Here is an 18,707-nt window from a genome sequence, read left to right as displayed (position 1 = left end):
AAACCCCATGCCTTAATTAAAACTTCAATCCCAAAAATTCTACTATCCATCCTTATTCGCCTAAATATTATTCTCGCTAATTAGTATTATAATCCCATACCTACCTATTTATTCAAAGTCATATCCTTTATAAAACAACGTCCTAATTCAAATTCTCAATTAGAAAAATTCCACTATTCTCTTTTTTTAAACATTATTTTTGTTAATTAGTATCATTATTCCGTGTTTATTTGTTTATTTATTTATTTCAATCATTAAAATTTAACTATTCAAAACCGGATTTCCAAATTTAACCTTTAGACTAAAAAATTTCCACCATTCACTTTTATTCATTTCAATATCATCTTTGTTATCATTATTGTAAATTCCACGTTTACTTATTTCTTTCTTCTAAAAATTCCAATAATTAGAGTTCAATTATTCAAAGGTCCGACTTTCAAACTTAATTTTCAAAATCCCGCTATTCACTTTCATCCGTTCAAATATCACTTTCTTCAAAATCCGATTTTCCAATTTAATTTTTAATCTCACAAATCTCACTATTCACTAATTCATCCGTCCAAATATCGTTTTGATTAATTAGTAACATTATTCCATACTTACCCATTTATTTCTCTTAAAAATTTCAATCATTAAAGTCTAATTCTTCAAAATTCCGATTTCTAAATTTAGCTATTTGAAATTCCAATTGTCCTATCTCCGAACTTAATTTTCAGTTTCCCATGCTCCAATTCCCGTATTTGTCCCGCTACTTATTATTATCATTATCATTATCACCTTATTCATTATTTCTATAAATTCTGCCTTCGAATGATTTCTAAGATCTCCGATTTTTATACATCAACTTTCATAATTTCTACGTCTCAAATAACTTACGATTTTGATCCCTTTCAAAATTTAACTCCCATAATCCTAATTTTCGTAACTTAATTTTTCTTAAAAATCCCAAACTTTCAAATAATTCTTCAAAATCCCAAGTTTCTTTCAAATTTAATTTCTAAAAGTTCTCATTCTTACATTTAATTCCTAAGAATCCAATTTTCAAATAATCTCTAAGACTCCGATTCTCAAATGAATTTCAAAAATCCAGTTTTCCTTTGAACAATTTTAATCCCTGTTTAGTGATGCATGTGATATGTTTTGTGCTCTATATGGTGTATTAACCCTCTTTATTGATAGCGCATGGTGACTCGTTGCCCAGGTATGTACCCATTTTCCCTCTAATCGTTGTCTATGCATGTCTCGATTCTCACACGTGCATGATCATTCTGGGTATTCATTGATTTATTCATCAATTGTCATGGTTGTTTCATTTTATTAGTAGAGACCTGACTTCAGGGGCTTAGAGGGGTGCTGCGGTCTTTACCGTATCTTCCCGATAAGTAACCTGACCCCTAGACCTAGACTTGGTTTTTCATAGACCTGTTTTTTCCTTCAGGAGTCACACTTAGAGTTTTCTTTCTTATTTGGTTTTTCCCTTAAAAAAAATAAAACAAAAATAAGTGGCGACTCCAAGTCTTTTTCTAAAAATCAAATTTTCATCAAATAAAATAAAAAGCCAGTTTCGCCATCGAGTGGAAACGCATCGAGAAAATGCGGGGTCCGCACATATCTCTTTAATTTTTCACTTTTCGTAAACAAAGAAAATTCTCAAATACACTTTCCATACAAAAGACATATTTGATCAATGCGAAAAGATAAAAATAATATTTTTACACATTTCAAAATACAATATAAAAAGAAAATTATTTTTTTTTATAAAAATCTGCATTAATTTCCTTTATCTTGAAAAATCGCCTAAAATTTGAAGTATTTAGCTTGATGAATTTACTCATCACCTAACATAATATCATACATAATTTGATTATTGATTATTGATCTAAATATATAAATTTGACAATTTTAAAAATGTTTTATTTAGTATTAGGGATCCTAATTAATTTCTCATATTAATATTATTACCATCCAATATTATTTTCAACTTCCTAAACAATAATTTATTTATTTATTCTAATTTATATAAATTAAATATTTTAAGAATATTTATCTGCATTAAACTATTATTACTATTTAATTTATTTCTTTTTTTTTCCTAACTTATCTAAATTAAATCTTTTAAGAATATTTATTTTCATTAAACTATTATTTCTATTATTTAAATCTTCTATTGAAACTTAACAAATATCTCATGCAGTTTTTTTTTTCTTCATGTCAAATCCTTCCTATACATCTTTCATCATTTTTTTCCCTCTCTAAAGTCAAAACTTTTAACCTCCATACTCACAAATTTTATGTAATTTTCATATCCAAAACTATATAATTTTTTATTTATTTAGATCTATTCATTTGAGTAATCAAAATTTATCGATCTCCATTAATAAATCAAACTATGTTCATAAATTTTTAATTTTTTTGACATAGAAATTAATTAAACGAACTCTAATCAAAATTGAGATATTTCAAAGAATATCTAAAGTGTTCAAAACTAATTAATAAATATAAAATATTAATTTAATGATTAAAAATTTTACTTGAAAAATTGATCTTCAAACCTTAAACCTCCAAATCTTCAACCCTATGCTCTCTGATCTTTCTAATCTTTATGTAAAAGAGTTTTTTGAATAGAGAAGATATGAAATATATAATTTATATCTAGGGGTTTTAAATACGAAAAGTTTTGGACCCAAAAAGGGGTTCTCAAGGCTTTAAAACGCGTCTACAGGGTTCAGAGGAATTCATACTTATATAACGTCATGAACTTTTCCCCCTATCCGATGTGGGGTGTCACAAACACCCGCTCTCCCCATGCAAACACAACATCTTCGTTGTGTGCGGGGTCAAACAGATAAACACCTCTTATAGGGCCAAACAAACCACCACATTGGGGTTGGGGATCATCGGTTCTGATACCATTTGTAATGACCTGCCACCAACCATATAGATATTGTCCCTTTTAGACCCAAAGACCCCTCACGACTTTAAAACGCGTCTACTTGGTTAAGAGGAGTCTCTACATATATATATATATATAACGTCAAGAACTTTCTCCCATATTTGATGTGGGTCATTATAAATGGTATCAGAACCGATCCCCGACCCCTATGTGAGGGTTTATTTGGCCCCATAAAGGGTGTTTGTCTGTTTGACCCAATAATCTCATGGGATACAACGAGGACATTGTGTCTCTATGAGAGGATGTTTGTGATGTCTCACATCGGAAAAAGGAGAAAGTTCTTGGTGCTATGTATGTAGAGACTCCTCTTAACCAAGTAAACACATTTTAAAGCCGTGAGGGTCCCTTTGGGTCCAAAACGGACAATCTCTACACGGTTGGAGCAGGTTATTACAATACAATATTGGGTTTAACCATGATACTGGAACGTTTCAACTCTATTTGGAAATATTTTTTAACCATGATACATATATATATATATATATTTTTTTTTTCAAAATTCCCACAAGATTTACCAAATGGAATGGAAATGGGAAAAATACTATTTTGGATGTTTTCATGAATAGTGGGGGTATGAACGTAAATTTAGACAACTGTCTATCCGTACCTGTCTTTTTCTTCCTCACACATCTATGGTGGTGGTGCTGCTGATGGCGGGGCGAGAGCGAGAGAGGAGGCAGCGACACACAGCCAATTCGATTCCTCTGTCGGTCTAATCTGCGTCCAGAAACAAGTACTTGTGCCGAAGGAGTTTTCATTCTTTTCTCATCTGAGAAGGAAGGCAGGCAGGCTGATCCCGTCTTAATCAAACAGATCTCATCACCCCGAACTTGCTTGATCGAGCTTTAGATCCGGCCCTGGTCTTGAAAAGAAAAAGAAAAAAAACAGACTAACAAAGAGGAAAGGTCAGAACTTAGAATCCTTATATGTCTGTCGCTCTCATCATCAACATCAATTGCTTTTGTTTTATTTATTTATTTATGTTTGTTTTCTATTTCTTTCGCGGTCTGCAGATTAGGGTTTTTTATGTTACATTTTCGGGGGAATGTTTTTATTTTACAAAATCAAGATTTGCTTTACAGCGAACACATAAAGATTCGACTTTTATTTTGGGATGTACGTTCAAAACTCCAATTTGTTTGTATATGCTATCTGATGCTGCGTGGATCATCGCAGCCACCAGAATATGAAAATAAGAGGAAAAAAAAATTCTTTTTGTCATTTATGATTAGCGTAATATTTTTAAGTGCGTTTTTCAGTTGAATAGGGATTTATGGATTTTGTGTCTTGGTTGGTCTCTGAAAACGCCTTTCTTTAAATTTGTTTGAATGTGATTATCTTGGGTTTTCTTCTAGTGCTCATTGATACAATCTAGCTAGCTTGGTTTGTTGGTAGCTTTAATTTTTGATAAAACTGGCAGAGACCTGAGATGGATTTGGCTCTTTCAATACTGCGACTGGATGAATTTTTTGAACTTTTGTTAATGTGGAAAACAAGACCCAAGTGTAGCTGTAAATACTCTTGTGATTTTGGACTCTGCTCTTCCCATAAAACCCAGTACAGAAGTTCGGCACAGAAAAAAAGGAAAAATCAATCATTTTCATTATTTTCCACTGCTTGTCTAATACATTATTGGAAAATTATTCACATGCCTCACATAAATTTCTGGAAAGAAAAAGCCCCCTGGGTTCTTGAGGCTCAGCAAGAGACCTGTAGGTAAAGGTTTACTATGTAAAACCTGTTATGAGATTAAACATTTGAACCTGGGATCATGGCATTTATTTCTGAGAAATGGAGTTCTTGATTTAGTAGGTTTGTTAGGACTAAGAAAAGTGGCACCATGTGTTGGTTCTATATCAAGTGTTTTTGTTCATGATTCATATTAGTCCCTGTTTTTCTTTTTCTTTCTCTTGTTATTTGAAATGATGCTGACTCAGTTTTCGCGTCACTAAGGTGGATATGTCCCAGCACCAAGGGGATGAGATGGATTATGCGGCAGATGATTATGAAATGGCAGAAGTAGATGATGATATGTACTTCCGTGGTAGAGTAATGGGTGATTCAGAGTCGGATGATGATGATGAATATGACCACTTGGTTTGTTCTTTTCCTACCTTAAATAGCGCATTGATTATAATTTGGTTTTCTTCTTCCCAAAATATTGTTCATGTTTGTTTGGCTATTTTCATTTTTTCTTTTTGCTTGTCTCTACCAGCAAAACATAAAAAGGAAAATGTTGAGTTCCTTTGTAAGATTTTTTCCTTTTCCTTTATTTTTTGGTGCAGGACAATAAGATACCAGATACATCTGCAGCAGATGCTAGGAAAGGAAAGGATATCCAAGGAATTCCCTGGGAGAGACTTAGCATCTCCCGTGAGAAGTACAGACTAACTAGACTAGAGCAGTACAAAAACTATGAGAACATACCACATTCTGGAGAAGGTTCGGAGAAGGTAATATTTTCCCTAGGTTCTAGTGGTATAACACTGTACTTATAATAGTACACGCTTTCTCACACTTGTCCTTTTTCTTATTTACTTGTTGTTAGGAGTGCAAGGTCACAAAGAAAGGTGGAGCTTATTATGAATTCTGGCGAAACACAAGATCTGTGAAATCGACCATCCTTCATTTCCAAGTATGCTGATACCATTTTATTTAATCATGTTAAATTGGATTATGTTCTTGTACTTGTATGATGCACTTGATTGCAAAACTTTGCTTTCTCGATGTGCAGAATATAATAATAATGATGACAACCACAAAAACAATGCCTCAGCAAAATCAACATAGCCTTATCTAAAGCTTGCTTTCCTGATGTGCGGAATATAATATTAATGATAACAATAACAAAAATAACGCCTCGGAAAAATCAAAGTAGCCTTATCTAAAGCAAAAGAGGTGTATCCAACAAGGATCTCATACTTTCACCTTTGTCATGTTGTCTCAATATGAGTATCTTGCATGAAGTTGAAGAATCCAGAGACATGGGGATGAAGTAAGAGAGATGATAGAGTGTCTTCTAATATTGCTTATAGGCATTATCCATGTGTTGCTATTCAGGTCTGAGGAATTGACATTTGAAACAATAATATGTTTTTTTGATAGACAACAAGAGCATGTATTAAGAAGTGCCAAAAAAGAGGGGTCGCAAAACAATAATATTAACAACTCCTGCTTGAGCTTTAGACGTTGGAAAACTTCCCAAAACTGGAACTCTTGAATTAGTTGTCTTAGTGCAAGCCTTAAGACTTTAAGAATGAGCACATTATAGATTAGAGTAATTAGTTATCACCTAAGCTTTGAGCAGTTTGTTGAGGGATCAGGGGTAGCTTATATGAGTTCTTTTTAAATAACCATACTCTTCAGGGGTGATCTGTTAGTGAAATATATTTTTTTTTATAATTCTTCTCCTTATGGGCCATTAAGAGCAAAATGTGGCCAATATAAGTTCGTTCTTGTTCCCCAAGGACATATTACCTATAATTGTGATGCTGCCCAGCTGGTCTCAGGCTCTTAGCTTGTAAGAAGCTTAGTTCAATTCATCAGAAATAAATTCATTGTTTGGTTTTATGCCTATTCTTCTTTTCCTGCAATATTAGGGAATGATTTGGCTATATCAAAATGTGTAAATAAGCATTCTGACTTCTGAGTATTATTGTTTGGTATTGGCGTATTGCAGTTGAGGAACTTGGTTTGGTCTACATCAAAGCATGATGTCTACCTTATGTCTCATTTTTCTATCATTCATTGGTCTTCGTTAAGTTGCAAGAAGACTGAAGTTCTTAATGTTTCTGGGCATGTGGCGCCTTGTGAGGTGCATTTTTCTCATGATAACTAGTTGTCTAACACTCCTGAATTTGTGAAGTTGACAATTCCTTTATTTGGATTATACATATTAATCTTTTTTTTTTCATTTAAATTTCTTTTATCTGGTAGAAACACCCTGGAAGTCTTTTGGAAGGATTTACTCAGACACAAGTGAGTACTCTGGCAGTCCGAGATAGGTTGTTGATTGCTGGAGGATTTCAGGGAGAACTTATTTGTAAGGTAAATCTGTTTATTAGTTGCTGCAGTATTATCATTGCTGCTATCATATCTGAAAATCCAAGACATGACCTTTGAACAAAAATTGCACTTGAATGGCAGGAGCTTTCTGATGGTGAGTCGGTGACATGGTTATTACACCTTTGGCATAAAACTGAACTTTAATGTTTGCATGTGTAACAATGCTAATTTTCTCCCTAAGTACCATAACTGCCAATATGATTTCATTTTGATCCTTTTTTGTTATTTAATTTTTATACACTTTTGCTCATATTTCGATATATCAAGAATAAAAGAGTTTAAGCGTGATCAATATAGCATGTAGTGAATCTTATGTTTTGAATTGAAGTTTTTATTGCCTTTCATTATTTTTATCTTCTCTATGTTCTTCCTTTTTATTTTTAATTTTTTTTGGTGAGAAGTGATATTGATTTTTAAGCTTAATTCTGGCAAAATTTGTTTTTATGCATTTAATCTAAGTAAACAAGATGCCTGTTAGAAGCCTTTATTTTTGAGGAAACATAGTTTTGGAGTTCTGAAAGGCTAGCTTGTGATTGTAGTGTTTCATCTATTCTAAAATTCAATTTATTTATTTAGTTGTGTTTTTTCTGAATCAATGGCATGTATCATCGCTCATAAGTCAAAAATCTTTTTCCTGTTGGAGTGCAGTATTTAGATCGACCTGGAGTTTGCTTTTGTTCACGAACAACTTATGACGACAATGCTATCACAAATGCAGTAGAGATTTATGATAGTCCCAGGTTGTTTATTATCTTTTGTTGTAGTGGTGGTAAAGTAATTCATATCTAAATACAGGAGCTGACTTGAGCTAAAATTTTGTCCAGTGGGGCCACTCATTTCATGGCTTCAAATAATGACTGTGGAGTTAGGGACTTCGACATGGAGAGATTTCATCTTTCTAAGCATTTTTCCTTTCCTTGGCCAGTGAATGTAAGCATCTCTTACTAGTTTTATTGTCATATGAGTTGATTAGAATTGAAGCCTTAGGATAGATGGTAAGCTCATGCAATAAATCCATGGTTCTTGTAGTTCAAAAGTAGTGCATGAGGGTGCACCTGCATATGCACTATTGGGAATAATGGATAATGGCAACAGGGTATTCTCATAATTTATCTAAAATTGTTATCGTTCCTAAAAAATAGGCATGTTTTAGATTTCAACATTGTAAATCATACTGATATTTTATTAATTTGAGGTGCTTTCCAAAAGAGTATGATTCAAGAAAGCAAATATACGAGTTTTCTGCATTAGAAATGTATTGACTGTAGTAACTTTCAGTCTTTGAATTTCTCCCTATACACAAACAACAGTCCGTAAGAAATTATTGGATAGAGTTAGGAGTGATGATGTGCTAAGCCAGGTTGTACAATTCTAGACAGCTGACCCATAATGAAGGCCCACTTTTTTGGTTCTGAGCTCAGGATTTGCGCTTATGTGGCTGGTTGGTAATCTTTAGTTGATGGTTTGTTTTTTTTTTCTTTCATTTTTTATTTGATAAATGATTAATCTAAACATCACATATCAAATATATGTTTTAGCTGAGCCTAGGCAAGTGTTATAAGTGTATTCTGGGTTCTGCTTTCCAAATACAGTTGCTTCACCTAGATAGGATCAATCTGATTGGCCTGATTTGAGGTTTGATAAATCAAGGGAGTGGCGGAGTACCATGCTATTTTAGGAAATGACCCCCACCTAACTAGAGGATTGTTGAGGTACATGGCCAGCCAGTTTGGCATGTCCTAATCACTGAACAAATAAGTGTACTAATATGTTCTTTATGTCCCTTCTGTTTACAGCATACCTCTTTGAGTCCAGATGGTAAGCTTCTTGTCATTGTTGGTGACAACCCAGATGGAATACTGGTGGACTCTCAGACTGGAAAGGTACCTGTTTCCTAACATAAAACTTCTCCCAGTAGGGGGAAAAATAAGAAACGGTTTCACTCATTTGAAGTTTTTTATCATGTAGACCATCAGGCCTTTGTGTGGACACTTGGATTTCTCATTTGCATCTGCATGGCATCCTGATGGCAATATATTTGCCACTGGGAACCAGGACAAGACTTGCCGCATTTGGGATGCTAGGAACTTGTCTAAGTCTGTTGCTGTGCTCAAGGGCAACTTAGGAGCAATTAGATCAATCCGTTTCACATCTGATGGGCGATTCATGGCTATGGCAGAACCAGCTGATTTTGTGCATGTCTATGATGCGAAGAATGGTTATGAAAAGGAGCAGGAGATCGATTTTTTTGGTGAGATCTCTGGTGTATCTTTCAGCCCTGACACAGAATCCCTTTTTATTGGAGTATGGGATCGCACCTATGGTAGCCTCCTTCAGTACAATCGCTGCAGGAATTATTTGTACCTTGACTCCCTGTTGTGAAATCATACCTGTATTCCTTACTGAGTTCAATAACTGCGAGCTATATTCATTTTCCTAGGAACATGAGTATGGTTGATTGGAGAGGCAGTGTGCATGGACGCAGGTGATGATGTCTCAAGTTACAAGGAAGAGCATGGGACAGGTGGGTTGTGGGGTGCGCACAGAGAGGGCGGGTTACTGCACTTGTTTCTTTGTTTTGTTACTTAGCTCTCAAATAATACTATCAATCTTTGGAAAAGAGGATAGTGAGGTTCAACAGTTGAAAAGGGATATAAAAAGAGAGAATGTACAGAGGCCTGGAGTGCATTTGGGAACGCAACCTTGGAAAGAAGCACCCATCACAGCAGGATGGGACTGGACTTCTACGCTAAATAATGTGTATCTGTAAAATTTCGCTGTTTTAGTAAACTATTTTTTTAGCAACTTCTGGGAATTAATTAGTTTGTCATCTTTCCTTTTCCTCCATTCCATTTCCACCCCCCAAAAAAATGAAAAAGGAAAAAAGGCCCTAGCCTTGGAACTGAAGAGTGAGTGTCCAAGTGGAAACTCCACATCCTTTTTTATGTCAAATCCATTTTCTAGTACTGCATGTGGGATGAAATTTACCCTTTGGGTTCCTTCTCATTTGTGCAATCTTCCTCCAGCTGCTCTGCAATCTGGTTGAGAATGCTTTCTTCTTCTGCTTCAAGTTGTTTCATGCTCTCTTCAAAGGCTGCCACCAATTCCGGACTGAAGGGGACGCTTGCACTGCATTCATTTTCAGTCCCGGCAATTGGTAAAGCATAGCTACCAAATTTAGGAGTGACATAAGCTCCAGGTGAGTAAATTTGTCCTTCCATGGGAAGCCATTCTCTAAGACTAGCAATGGCTGGGAATTCAACGGTTGATGGGATTCTGAGTGATCTTAGCCGTTTCGCAATAGCCTCTCTCTTTGGTTCCTTCTCAAATGTATTGTGTCCTCCCTCGACATCCCCAGCAGTGCTGCAGCTACTAGAAGTACTCAAGATGACTTCTTTAGTTTCTAGTGCTGAAGTCAACAGTGCGCCAGTCTCCTCAGTCCTGGGGTTCTCCTTTGCTGAATGTTTGTTGCTATGGCACCATTGATCCAATGCCTGGATATCAGAATCAGTATGGTCAGCATGGTGAGATTCCTTAGATGAGGTTTCAGAATGGTGAAGAAGAATCCTAGTTACTGCATCATCATCATCATCATCAAATCCTGTTTGCTGCAACCTGGACGACCAAATTCTTTCCACCATTGCATCATATTCCTCCACTGAATGAAAACTTCTACAGCGTACAATACCCTTATTGCTCCAATTGAATCCCACTTCTTTAACCCCATTAGAGATCCCTAGAGCAAGAGACAACACCTCATGCTCTGGGAACGACCAATGACAGCTTTTAGACCGTTTAGTCATATTGAAATCAGCACATTCCACTACTTCAGGTGGTGGCAACAGCAGCAGCTGAGCCTCTTGCTGCATATATTTTCCCTCTCCCTGTTCTTCAAATCTTGTCATCAACTCCCATGGCTTAGCAGTCTCGGTTTTTACAGGCTCAGCATCTGGGTTATGGCTTGTGTTCAACTCTTGAACGAAACTCCCAGTTTGGGATTTGTTTTCCATGGTGTTAAAGGTGTAAACAAGTGGAAATAACTCATCACTGACATTACTTGAGATGAATAGTTCGCCATTGGCTCTCCCCTGCAAGCTCTGGTTCAAGTCTTCTTCAAGACTCATTGATCTGCCCATGACTTTTGAGCAAATGCATCCCATTTTAGTTCAGTAGTTGTTGAACCCTGCCTTGTCCTGCTTGCATCTCAAAGACGATAAAAAGCAACAGTTGCAACAAAAGATTTCAATAAGATAATTCTTCATACTAGATTAGAAATGTGGAAAAATAGGACCTATGAAATAAATCTTGGAATTTTAAGCTACACCAGGAAAAAAGTTGTGTATAAGGTACATATCAACTCAGGTGTTCCAACCAAACGAACCAAAGTCAAAAGAATTCCATCCAGAGTTTTGTGTTTCAAGATGTGAAGATTTATGATAATGGCGGAAGTTGCAGATGAGCTTCCAACTCAAAAGAGAGCACTGACGCTCTGAAAAACAGAACAACAATATAAATAAGGGTGTGCATTGCTCAATGCTGCCTGCAACATTCTCCACTCCGGATTTTATGTAGTGCACCTCTACCGAAATAAAATAGAAGTACGAACTAGAATAATAGTATTCCTAAATTTTGACTCCATTTTTTAAGGCCAGTCTGGATTTAGCTATACACTTGAAAGGTCTAGGTTGAGAGGTCGACATGGGACCTATTCGGCATTATAACATTTTCCCTGTGACAATGACTGAACAACTAGCAAAAAATTTGGGAGAGGATGACAAATTTGGCAAACCATTGTGGGAAAGTTTGAGGGACTTCGCTGACAGAATCCATACATAAAGGCAGAGAGGCAGTACATGAAAAATTGAAGAGCTTCACTGTATCTTGTAACTAATCTGTTTATTATTGACTTTCTTTTGCAGATTCATTTACCATAAACTATAGGCTCCTCAGATGATATGGTTGCATGACCCTACCATCCTTTTGATGTGTAAACTCAACTGATCATCTCTTTTCTGGTTTGATCTTCTAGTAGAACATTTAGTGATTAGAGTTCCATTGAAAGCAGGCACAAATCGAGTGGATATGAAAGATGATTTACTGTAGGAAATGAGTTCATCCGATCTACAAAATCTAGACAAACAAACCAACTAATGAAATACAAATCAGCAGGTCTTAAGGGGACTTACACAATTGAGTATACGCCGTTCTCGGCTTCGAGTCAGTTTACTGATAAATGAAACGAGCTGCAGGGTTTAAGGTCGGAAAGGCAATCAATAGACATGAGAAATGAGAAGAGTGATGGTTGGGAGAACTCAAAAGAGAGATGAGAGATATTGTAGGTGGGTGAACAACTCAGAAGGCACTTGCAGGCTGCAGCTCCATCGCCATGACATGAGAGAGGAAAGAGCGATTTGGTTCCAATCCTGTAGTGACTCAAAGGGCAATGGGGTAGTAAGTCATTGGAAATGGTGAGATACAACCGAATTATTTATCAAAATTCAATACCGACCAGCCCCAAAGTGAATTCAAACGTTGAGAACAAGACAAGTATTAATTGGGCACTCTCATGTCTCAATAATGAAATTTACTCATTATACAGTTTGCTCTCTACCTCACAGTAGAAACGTAAATCCAAGTGTCGATGTTTACAAGTATGCTTTAATTGCAATTGAGTTTGCTTTAAGTACAATTCAAATTTAACCCAGAAAACAACAAAGTCTAAATTTCAACAGAAAAGGACTTGGGTTTGGAGTGGGATGGTTGTTGAGGTACAAGAACTAAAATTTCCAAAAGGGTAGAAAAGAAAAAAATGACTCAATTCTTTCACCCTTGTGGATTTATTACCAATAGAGTAGAAATCAAATGGCAGTGTATCAAATTAACTTAGAAAAACATTCAATTGTGTTGCAAAAATGGGTGAGAGTATCCCCATTATATGCCGTCTCTCTGTTTCCTACTTAGGAAGTAGAGGGTCCTGCAGACTTGTTCTCCATGAGACCTGCCCTTTGGCAATGTAGCTGGCATGCCAGACAGGCGAATTAACCAACATCATGATGCCCTTTCAAATTTATTACAGTAGAATGAAAATTCTGTATACCTGCTGATGTTTATGAATTAGGGACCACCGCATCTTTCATTCACAGAATTAACTAGGAGGCAACACATCATAGATGGAAGCAAAATTGAGACAATGAACAGAGATGTGAAACAAAGAAGAGATACATGCTGGGGCAGATTTTATTTCACATATATTGATCAACATACAATCTATCCCTTCATATGTACAATCCAAGCAGAATGAGATTCTATTTAATTAAGCAGGGGGCAGGCTCCAATCACAGTACTGGTATATACACTTCTTTCTTATGGGATTCTGAATTATAAGGATATGTACCACATAGACAAGGGTATCTATGGTTGAACTCCTGTTTTTATGTGTGTACCCATTCATATATATAAATATAGATTTCAATCAATTGCAGCCACCGGTGGCAAACCCAATTCTTGCAGTGGAGATGTCATGAGCAACCTTAAATGTCTGCTGTTGATGGTTCCCAATTATGGCCACTCCATTGTTTCCAGCGAACGCCAAGCAGGTAAGACCCTCATCAACTTGTAGGAGGACGTTGACAGGCCTGAGATTGAGGTCAGCACCTCCCTGGAATATCAGTCGGACCTCCGGGACTGACTGCATATCCTTGAGATTACCCTTGAAACAAGTATCCAGTATGGAAAATCCCGGTGCCCGTGCGTACTTACTGGACATGATCTTCACAAACGCCTGCTGGAAAGGGGTGTATACGGACATAGGAAGACGGGTGATTACTGTTCCAGAGTCTATGATGGTGGGGACTCTGTACTGGGCTGCAGCTACTCCCAGGGCCCTGCCTCCCACTGTGATAGCCGTTAACCTTAAGAAGTATAAGCTGGGGTTCCCAGGATCTGTCGTCATTGGGGTGAACTTATAGGCTGATCCCGCCAGCGAAGCCTTTCCTATGGACAAGAAGCCTCCGCCTCCTCTGGTGGGAAGACAGTAAGAGAAGGCATATCCGAATTTGGAGGACACCTGGCCAAGCATGGACAGCTTGTTACGGCCCAGCCCAAGAATACCAGCTGCTCGCCCGAACAATCCTTCGCTGTCTTGCCCACACCCATACACGAAACCAGGCAGGGTCTGAGATGGGGCCACGGTCAGTAGGTCTTGACTCAAGTAGCCCATGGAGTAAGACGAATCGCCATAGCTGGCCGTGTAAACGCACACATTAGAGGAAGTTTCACACAAGGGGTTGTTGAGAGTGGCATCCACGAGGGAGGAGCACTGAGAGGAGGTGCATGACAAAGATTTATAGGTCTTAGATGCTGAAGGATCGAACAGAGGGTCCGCCTGGACATGACAGTATACAACACAAGGCTTGCACTGGAGCCAGGACAAGGAGCTTCCGGTGTCCACAATCATGGAGTAGTACCTAGCAGGGCTGCCAAGCCCTACCTTCACATAATAATTGCCAGACCCAATCGAAGCGCCTGGATTCAGAGGGACGCTTACGGATTTCGGGAACCGGATGTCCTTCTTTGTCAGTACGGATTTCGGGAACCGGGTGTCCTTCCTTGTCAGCCTGGAGTTCAGTGTCTTTACACGTGCGTCGTCCCAAGCGAGTACGGCCGAGAACGATACTGGAGGTTGGGGTGCTAGAGACGAGCCAGGTCCATGCACATGATGTATGGTCATCTGTACGACGCCTCCTGACTGGTTCACCCGGGGGCCTAGTGCTACTGCCTCATTTTCTGCAAAAACAAAAAGACAAGCGCATCCAGCTGACGATTTTTGCTGATTAAACATAAGAAGAGAAAATTTTGAATAGAACAAACAGTAAGAAATTAACCTTTTTCCACAAACGAAGAAGCAGTTGCAAGAAGATAAAACCACCCCAGAAACCAAACCAAACCCATCCCTCCCCCTACTTATGAAAGCTCTGAATTTCCAAAAATCCCATTAAAGAAAAGGCCTCCCAGCTCCCCCATCTTATATAATGAGAAGTGAACCAGACTAAGAAGAAGAGAAGGCTGACAATTATTGAGGCAATTGGGTTTGGACCAATAAGGATGGTTGATTCCCTCTGAGATGTGAGCGTTTAGGCCACTTGTTGAGGGTTCCTTCCGGTGATAAAATAACATGATGGTAACAGAGCAGCCTTTAAGTTTAACCGAGTGACCATTTCCGCTAGTTTCCAATGTTGTCACCATTCACCAAGTCATTACACATGTCCTATGGCCGTGGCTCTCCTCATCAAAATGACTTGACATTTGAACCAGAATTTTCTCTGTTTCTCATCATCTGCTCTCTCCATCAGGCCTTAATCCTTATACCTTCAATTGTGTCGGCAGATGGATTTTAGATCCTATTTTATAAAATAATATAATTTTTTTTTTCTTTTAATTGATTATTCATCTAACACGAGTGACTAATAGAGAACCACCAATAATTCATTGAATGAATGGAGGGTGTGGCAACCAAATCCTTTATTTGGACGTCATGGCTGAAGGACACTGGTAACCGTCCGAGACCGGTGGACCAATTAATTCCCATTGATCAAATATCCCATCTAACTTGTCAAAAAGAAAAAGGACCCCATTGTGTTGAATGATGTTCAAGACTTCACAATTTGGATACTGACACTGACAGATGCCCAATTTGAATTATGGTTCAGAGGTTGGTTACAAAACGGATTGCCTTTATGCTCCACTTTCAACCTCCTCCTCCATTATCTGTGGCTGCTGCAAAGCCAAGTTCATTGGAATCTTTGATAAGCTTCCAATGAATATTGATTCCAAAAGAGAAATAGACCAGACTTTGAAAGAACACTTGAAAAAGCAAGTGGATTGACACCTTCCAGAGGGTTACATCTGATTGAAGATTTTTATAATGTCAACTCAAAAGTTTACGTTAGCTTTGTGTAATGTAAAAGAAAATAGTAAGGTATCGAATCTATACCTACTCAATTCTCTCATCCGAATCTCTGAATTATATGAAATTTAGGTTGTTGGATAATCGTATAAATAAATAATGTCGAGGTATAATGATATGAATGAATAAAATTTGGGCATATTGATAGACGTGACTCTAGTATCTTAAAAAGTTTAGTTTAGATTAATTTTATAATTTAAAGAAAAGTATTAAGGTGATAAATTCGTATTTATCGAATTTCCCCATTTTGATTTAGACTGTAGGATGATATAAATAAATGAGATTAAAGTATAAACAATATATCACACGATTGGTAGTACTTTTTTGATGCCTATAAAAATTCTTCTTAGAGATGCTTCTATCCTTAATTCTTGATTCATGGTATCTTGATCATAAATTAATCTTGAAAAAAACATACTAACATTGACAGGAATAGTTAAATCACTTTGGGTCCATTCTTGGTTAATTCATGTTATTTGGATTTCAACTTTAAACTAATTTGATCTCCGATGATCAAAATATAGTCCTAATCTCACATCTTTTTGTTAATAAAAATTACTATTTTAAGTGCTTGGTCCCATGAGCCCCTTTGCTAATGACTCTTTAAAGTTATCTCTTTGACGACAAAATGTGGTAGTGCTCTTTGAGTGCTTGTCCGATGGGCCCTTTTGCTGATAACTCTTTAGTTATCTCTTTAATAATAAAACGAGGTAGGGCCATGTAAAAGGCATATTTGCCGAGGATGTGAAGTCAAGCGAATCAAATCTATGGAATACAACAAAATATGATACAGATAACAAAAATTAAGTTAATTATAAAAGACATAAAATAAAATAAAGTGAGAAGAAGACACAAAAGGCTATGATCAAGGATTAAAATAACAAAAATATATGTAATTGAATTTTATAAGAAACACAAATCCCACCTTGATCAGTTCAAGTTGATCTCAATTGGCACTCAGTTAAGGTGTCTTCAACTTCAATAGTTTGAGTTTTTCTAAAAGAGACATTGAATCAATTGATTGTATGATCAACTAATTTCCTTTTTACAAAGATATTTTTTAAAAAATCTCTTTTTGAATGCAAAACGAATAGAAGAATCCACTATCATTATTTCTTTAATTTTTAGAAAACATCGGGTTAAATTTAAGAAAAATGTAAGTTCAATAAGTTATTGTAAAAGATACGTGTGTTTGAAAGAATATGCATGCAATCCTTCTAGTTAATGCATCTCAATCAAAATAGATTTTAGAATATGTCCTCACTTGGAAGGCTTTGCTTCAATTATCTTTATTATAAGTATTTTTATTAAAATTATTTAAATTTATTGTATTATTACTATATATTAAAAAGAGCAAAGATATAATTTTTTTCTTATGGCAATAAGTTTTTAAAAAACAATTACAAAAAGATCATGTTAAGTGTTAACAAACCAACATCACAAGAAAAATTTTCATGGCAAAAAAATATATAAATATTTGTATTATTAGAAAAATAAAATATCATAATTTTTTAATCACAGTAAGAAAATTTTAAATAATTTAAAATTTTTTAAAATAAAATTGCAGTTAAAAAAAATACAAAATTTCAACTTGGGTTTGTCTCCACACAACTAACATGTATGGATTGAAACCATAAATAAGAGGTAGAATAAGAATTTTCAATCAACTTTTGGGTGACTCTTATCTCAAAGTTTCCATTTTATTCTATTATAACAAGTTCAAAATGGAAAAAAAAGAAAGGTAATCAAACCATACAACATGTAAAAGGATGACATGAACAACATTTAGGGCAAATCAAATGATGTTATTCAATTGCAACAATGTCACTCTTAACTATTGGATGAATTAGGCTGATGAGGTATGATGTTGAATATAATAAAAGACTAGACCTACCATCATTGAATACTAATTGATTTTTTGAGAAGTCGATTAAAGTTTTGATATCACAAGTGATTTGAAAGCCTAAGGTTATAAGTTTGACCTACATGAGCGAAATGTTGGAATGTAATAATGCCGCTTTTAAGTTGTAAGAATGAATTATCTTAATGATGATTCTTAAAACAAGTTTACATTTTTTACCTACACTAATTGAACACTAACTATTTTTAATTATAAGATGATGCTAAGAGTTAGAAGGTGATGATAAACAAACAAAATAATTTCCAAAAGTTCACCAATTACTGTACACTCTACAAAATGAAAAGTCAAATTCCTCAAAATCATGTTCGAAAAATCATAAACTAGATGGTAGAATGCCATCACTACAAGTGAAAGAAGCTCACAAAACTCTTTCTATTTCCATCTCCAAGGAACTCAAGGATGCATCTATACAATCTTGTAGAATGGATCCTTATCACCAAACTCATTATATTCCCATCTTGAAAGAGCTCAAGGATACACAAATACAATCCTATGGAATATAGATCCTTTTCAAGTAAGGTCATTCCTATGACAAACATGCTTTGTCAACATAAAAAGGGCAATAAGAAATCATAGTCTCATTGACATATTCCCCCTTGGAAGCAAGGTTAAGTCATCAACAACAGTAATCCAAGAGTGCATGCATTAGAAGAGAGCCAAATTCCAACACCAAAAGATGACAAAAAAAGAAAGAAAGAAAAAAAAGAAACAGGGATGTAACCTGAAAAAAGAAAAACAATCAAAACCACCCCACCCTCAAGCCCAAAAGGTCCAAACTCGAAGTTTGTTTGAAATTTTCTATG

The 18,707-nt window shown here is 36.0% G+C and overlaps 3 protein-coding genes across 3 annotated transcripts; 1 reads left to right on the top strand and 2 right to left on the bottom strand.

Annotated features, from left to right (window-relative positions):
- The first annotated feature begins 3,588 nt into the window (after positions 1 to 3,588).
- On the top strand, positions 3,589 to 9,848 carry LOC117922961 (uncharacterized WD repeat-containing protein C2A9.03-like). Its single transcript, XM_034841202.1, has 10 exons — positions 3,589 to 3,858; positions 4,907 to 5,050; positions 5,239 to 5,406; positions 5,502 to 5,588; positions 6,633 to 6,767; positions 6,890 to 7,000; positions 7,667 to 7,758; positions 7,843 to 7,948; positions 8,815 to 8,901; positions 8,987 to 9,848. Exons 2-10 carry the CDS (start codon positions 4,913 to 4,915, stop codon positions 9,398 to 9,400), a joined length of 1,338 nt encoding a protein of 445 aa, XP_034697093.1. The 5' UTR covers positions 3,589 to 3,858; positions 4,907 to 4,912; the 3' UTR covers positions 9,401 to 9,848.
- A 141-nt stretch (positions 9,849 to 9,989) lies between these two features.
- On the bottom strand, positions 9,990 to 12,447 carry LOC117922962. Its single transcript, XM_034841203.1, has 2 exons — positions 12,205 to 12,447; positions 9,990 to 11,211 (listed from the first exon to the last, which is right to left on the bottom strand). The coding sequence occupies exon 2, from the start codon at positions 11,176 to 11,178 to the stop codon at positions 10,003 to 10,005; it is 1,176 nt and encodes a 391-aa protein (XP_034697094.1). The 5' UTR covers positions 11,179 to 11,211; positions 12,205 to 12,447; the 3' UTR covers positions 9,990 to 10,002.
- A 774-nt stretch (positions 12,448 to 13,221) lies between these two features.
- On the bottom strand, positions 13,222 to 15,284 carry LOC117922960 (aspartyl protease family protein At5g10770-like). Its single transcript, XM_034841201.1, has 2 exons — positions 14,902 to 15,284; positions 13,222 to 14,803 (listed from the first exon to the last, which is right to left on the bottom strand). Exons 1-2 carry the CDS (start codon positions 14,966 to 14,968, stop codon positions 13,491 to 13,493), a joined length of 1,380 nt encoding a protein of 459 aa, XP_034697092.1. The 5' UTR covers positions 14,969 to 15,284; the 3' UTR covers positions 13,222 to 13,490.
- Positions 15,285 to 18,707: the final 3,423 nt, after the last annotated feature.

Source organism: Vitis riparia, chromosome 10 (assembly GCF_004353265.1).
Source record: "Vitis riparia cultivar Riparia Gloire de Montpellier isolate 1030 chromosome 10, EGFV_Vit.rip_1.0, whole genome shotgun sequence".
NCBI classification, from domain to species: Eukaryota; Viridiplantae; Streptophyta; class Magnoliopsida; order Vitales; family Vitaceae; genus Vitis; species Vitis riparia.
The sequence above is the reverse complement of the archived record's forward strand: the minus strand, read 5'-3'. Positions and strand labels throughout refer to the sequence as shown.

Bases quoted from the DNA above. Each gene is read 5' to 3' on its own strand.
- LOC117922960 (XM_034841201.1), bottom strand. From the start codon at position 14,968: ATGGGTTTGGTTTGGTTTCTGGGGTGGTTTTATCTTCTTGCAACTGCT. The intron at 14,804-14,901 runs GTTAATTTCTTA...TTGTTTTTGCAG, and splicing joins TTCTTCGTTTGTGGAAAAAG to AAAATGAGGCAGTAGCACTA.
- LOC117922962 (XM_034841203.1), bottom strand. From the start codon at position 11,178: ATGGGATGCATTTGCTCAAAAGTCATGGGCAGATCAATGAGTCTTGAA.
- LOC117922961 (XM_034841202.1), top strand. From the start codon at position 4,913: ATGTCCCAGCACCAAGGGGATGAGATGGATTATGCGGCAGATGATTAT. The intron at 5,407-5,501 runs GTAATATTTTCC...ACTTGTTGTTAG, and splicing joins CTGGAGAAGGTTCGGAGAAG to GAGTGCAAGGTCACAAAGAA. The intron at 7,001-7,666 runs GTAAATCTGTTT...GTTGGAGTGCAG, and splicing joins AGGGAGAACTTATTTGTAAG to TATTTAGATCGACCTGGAGT.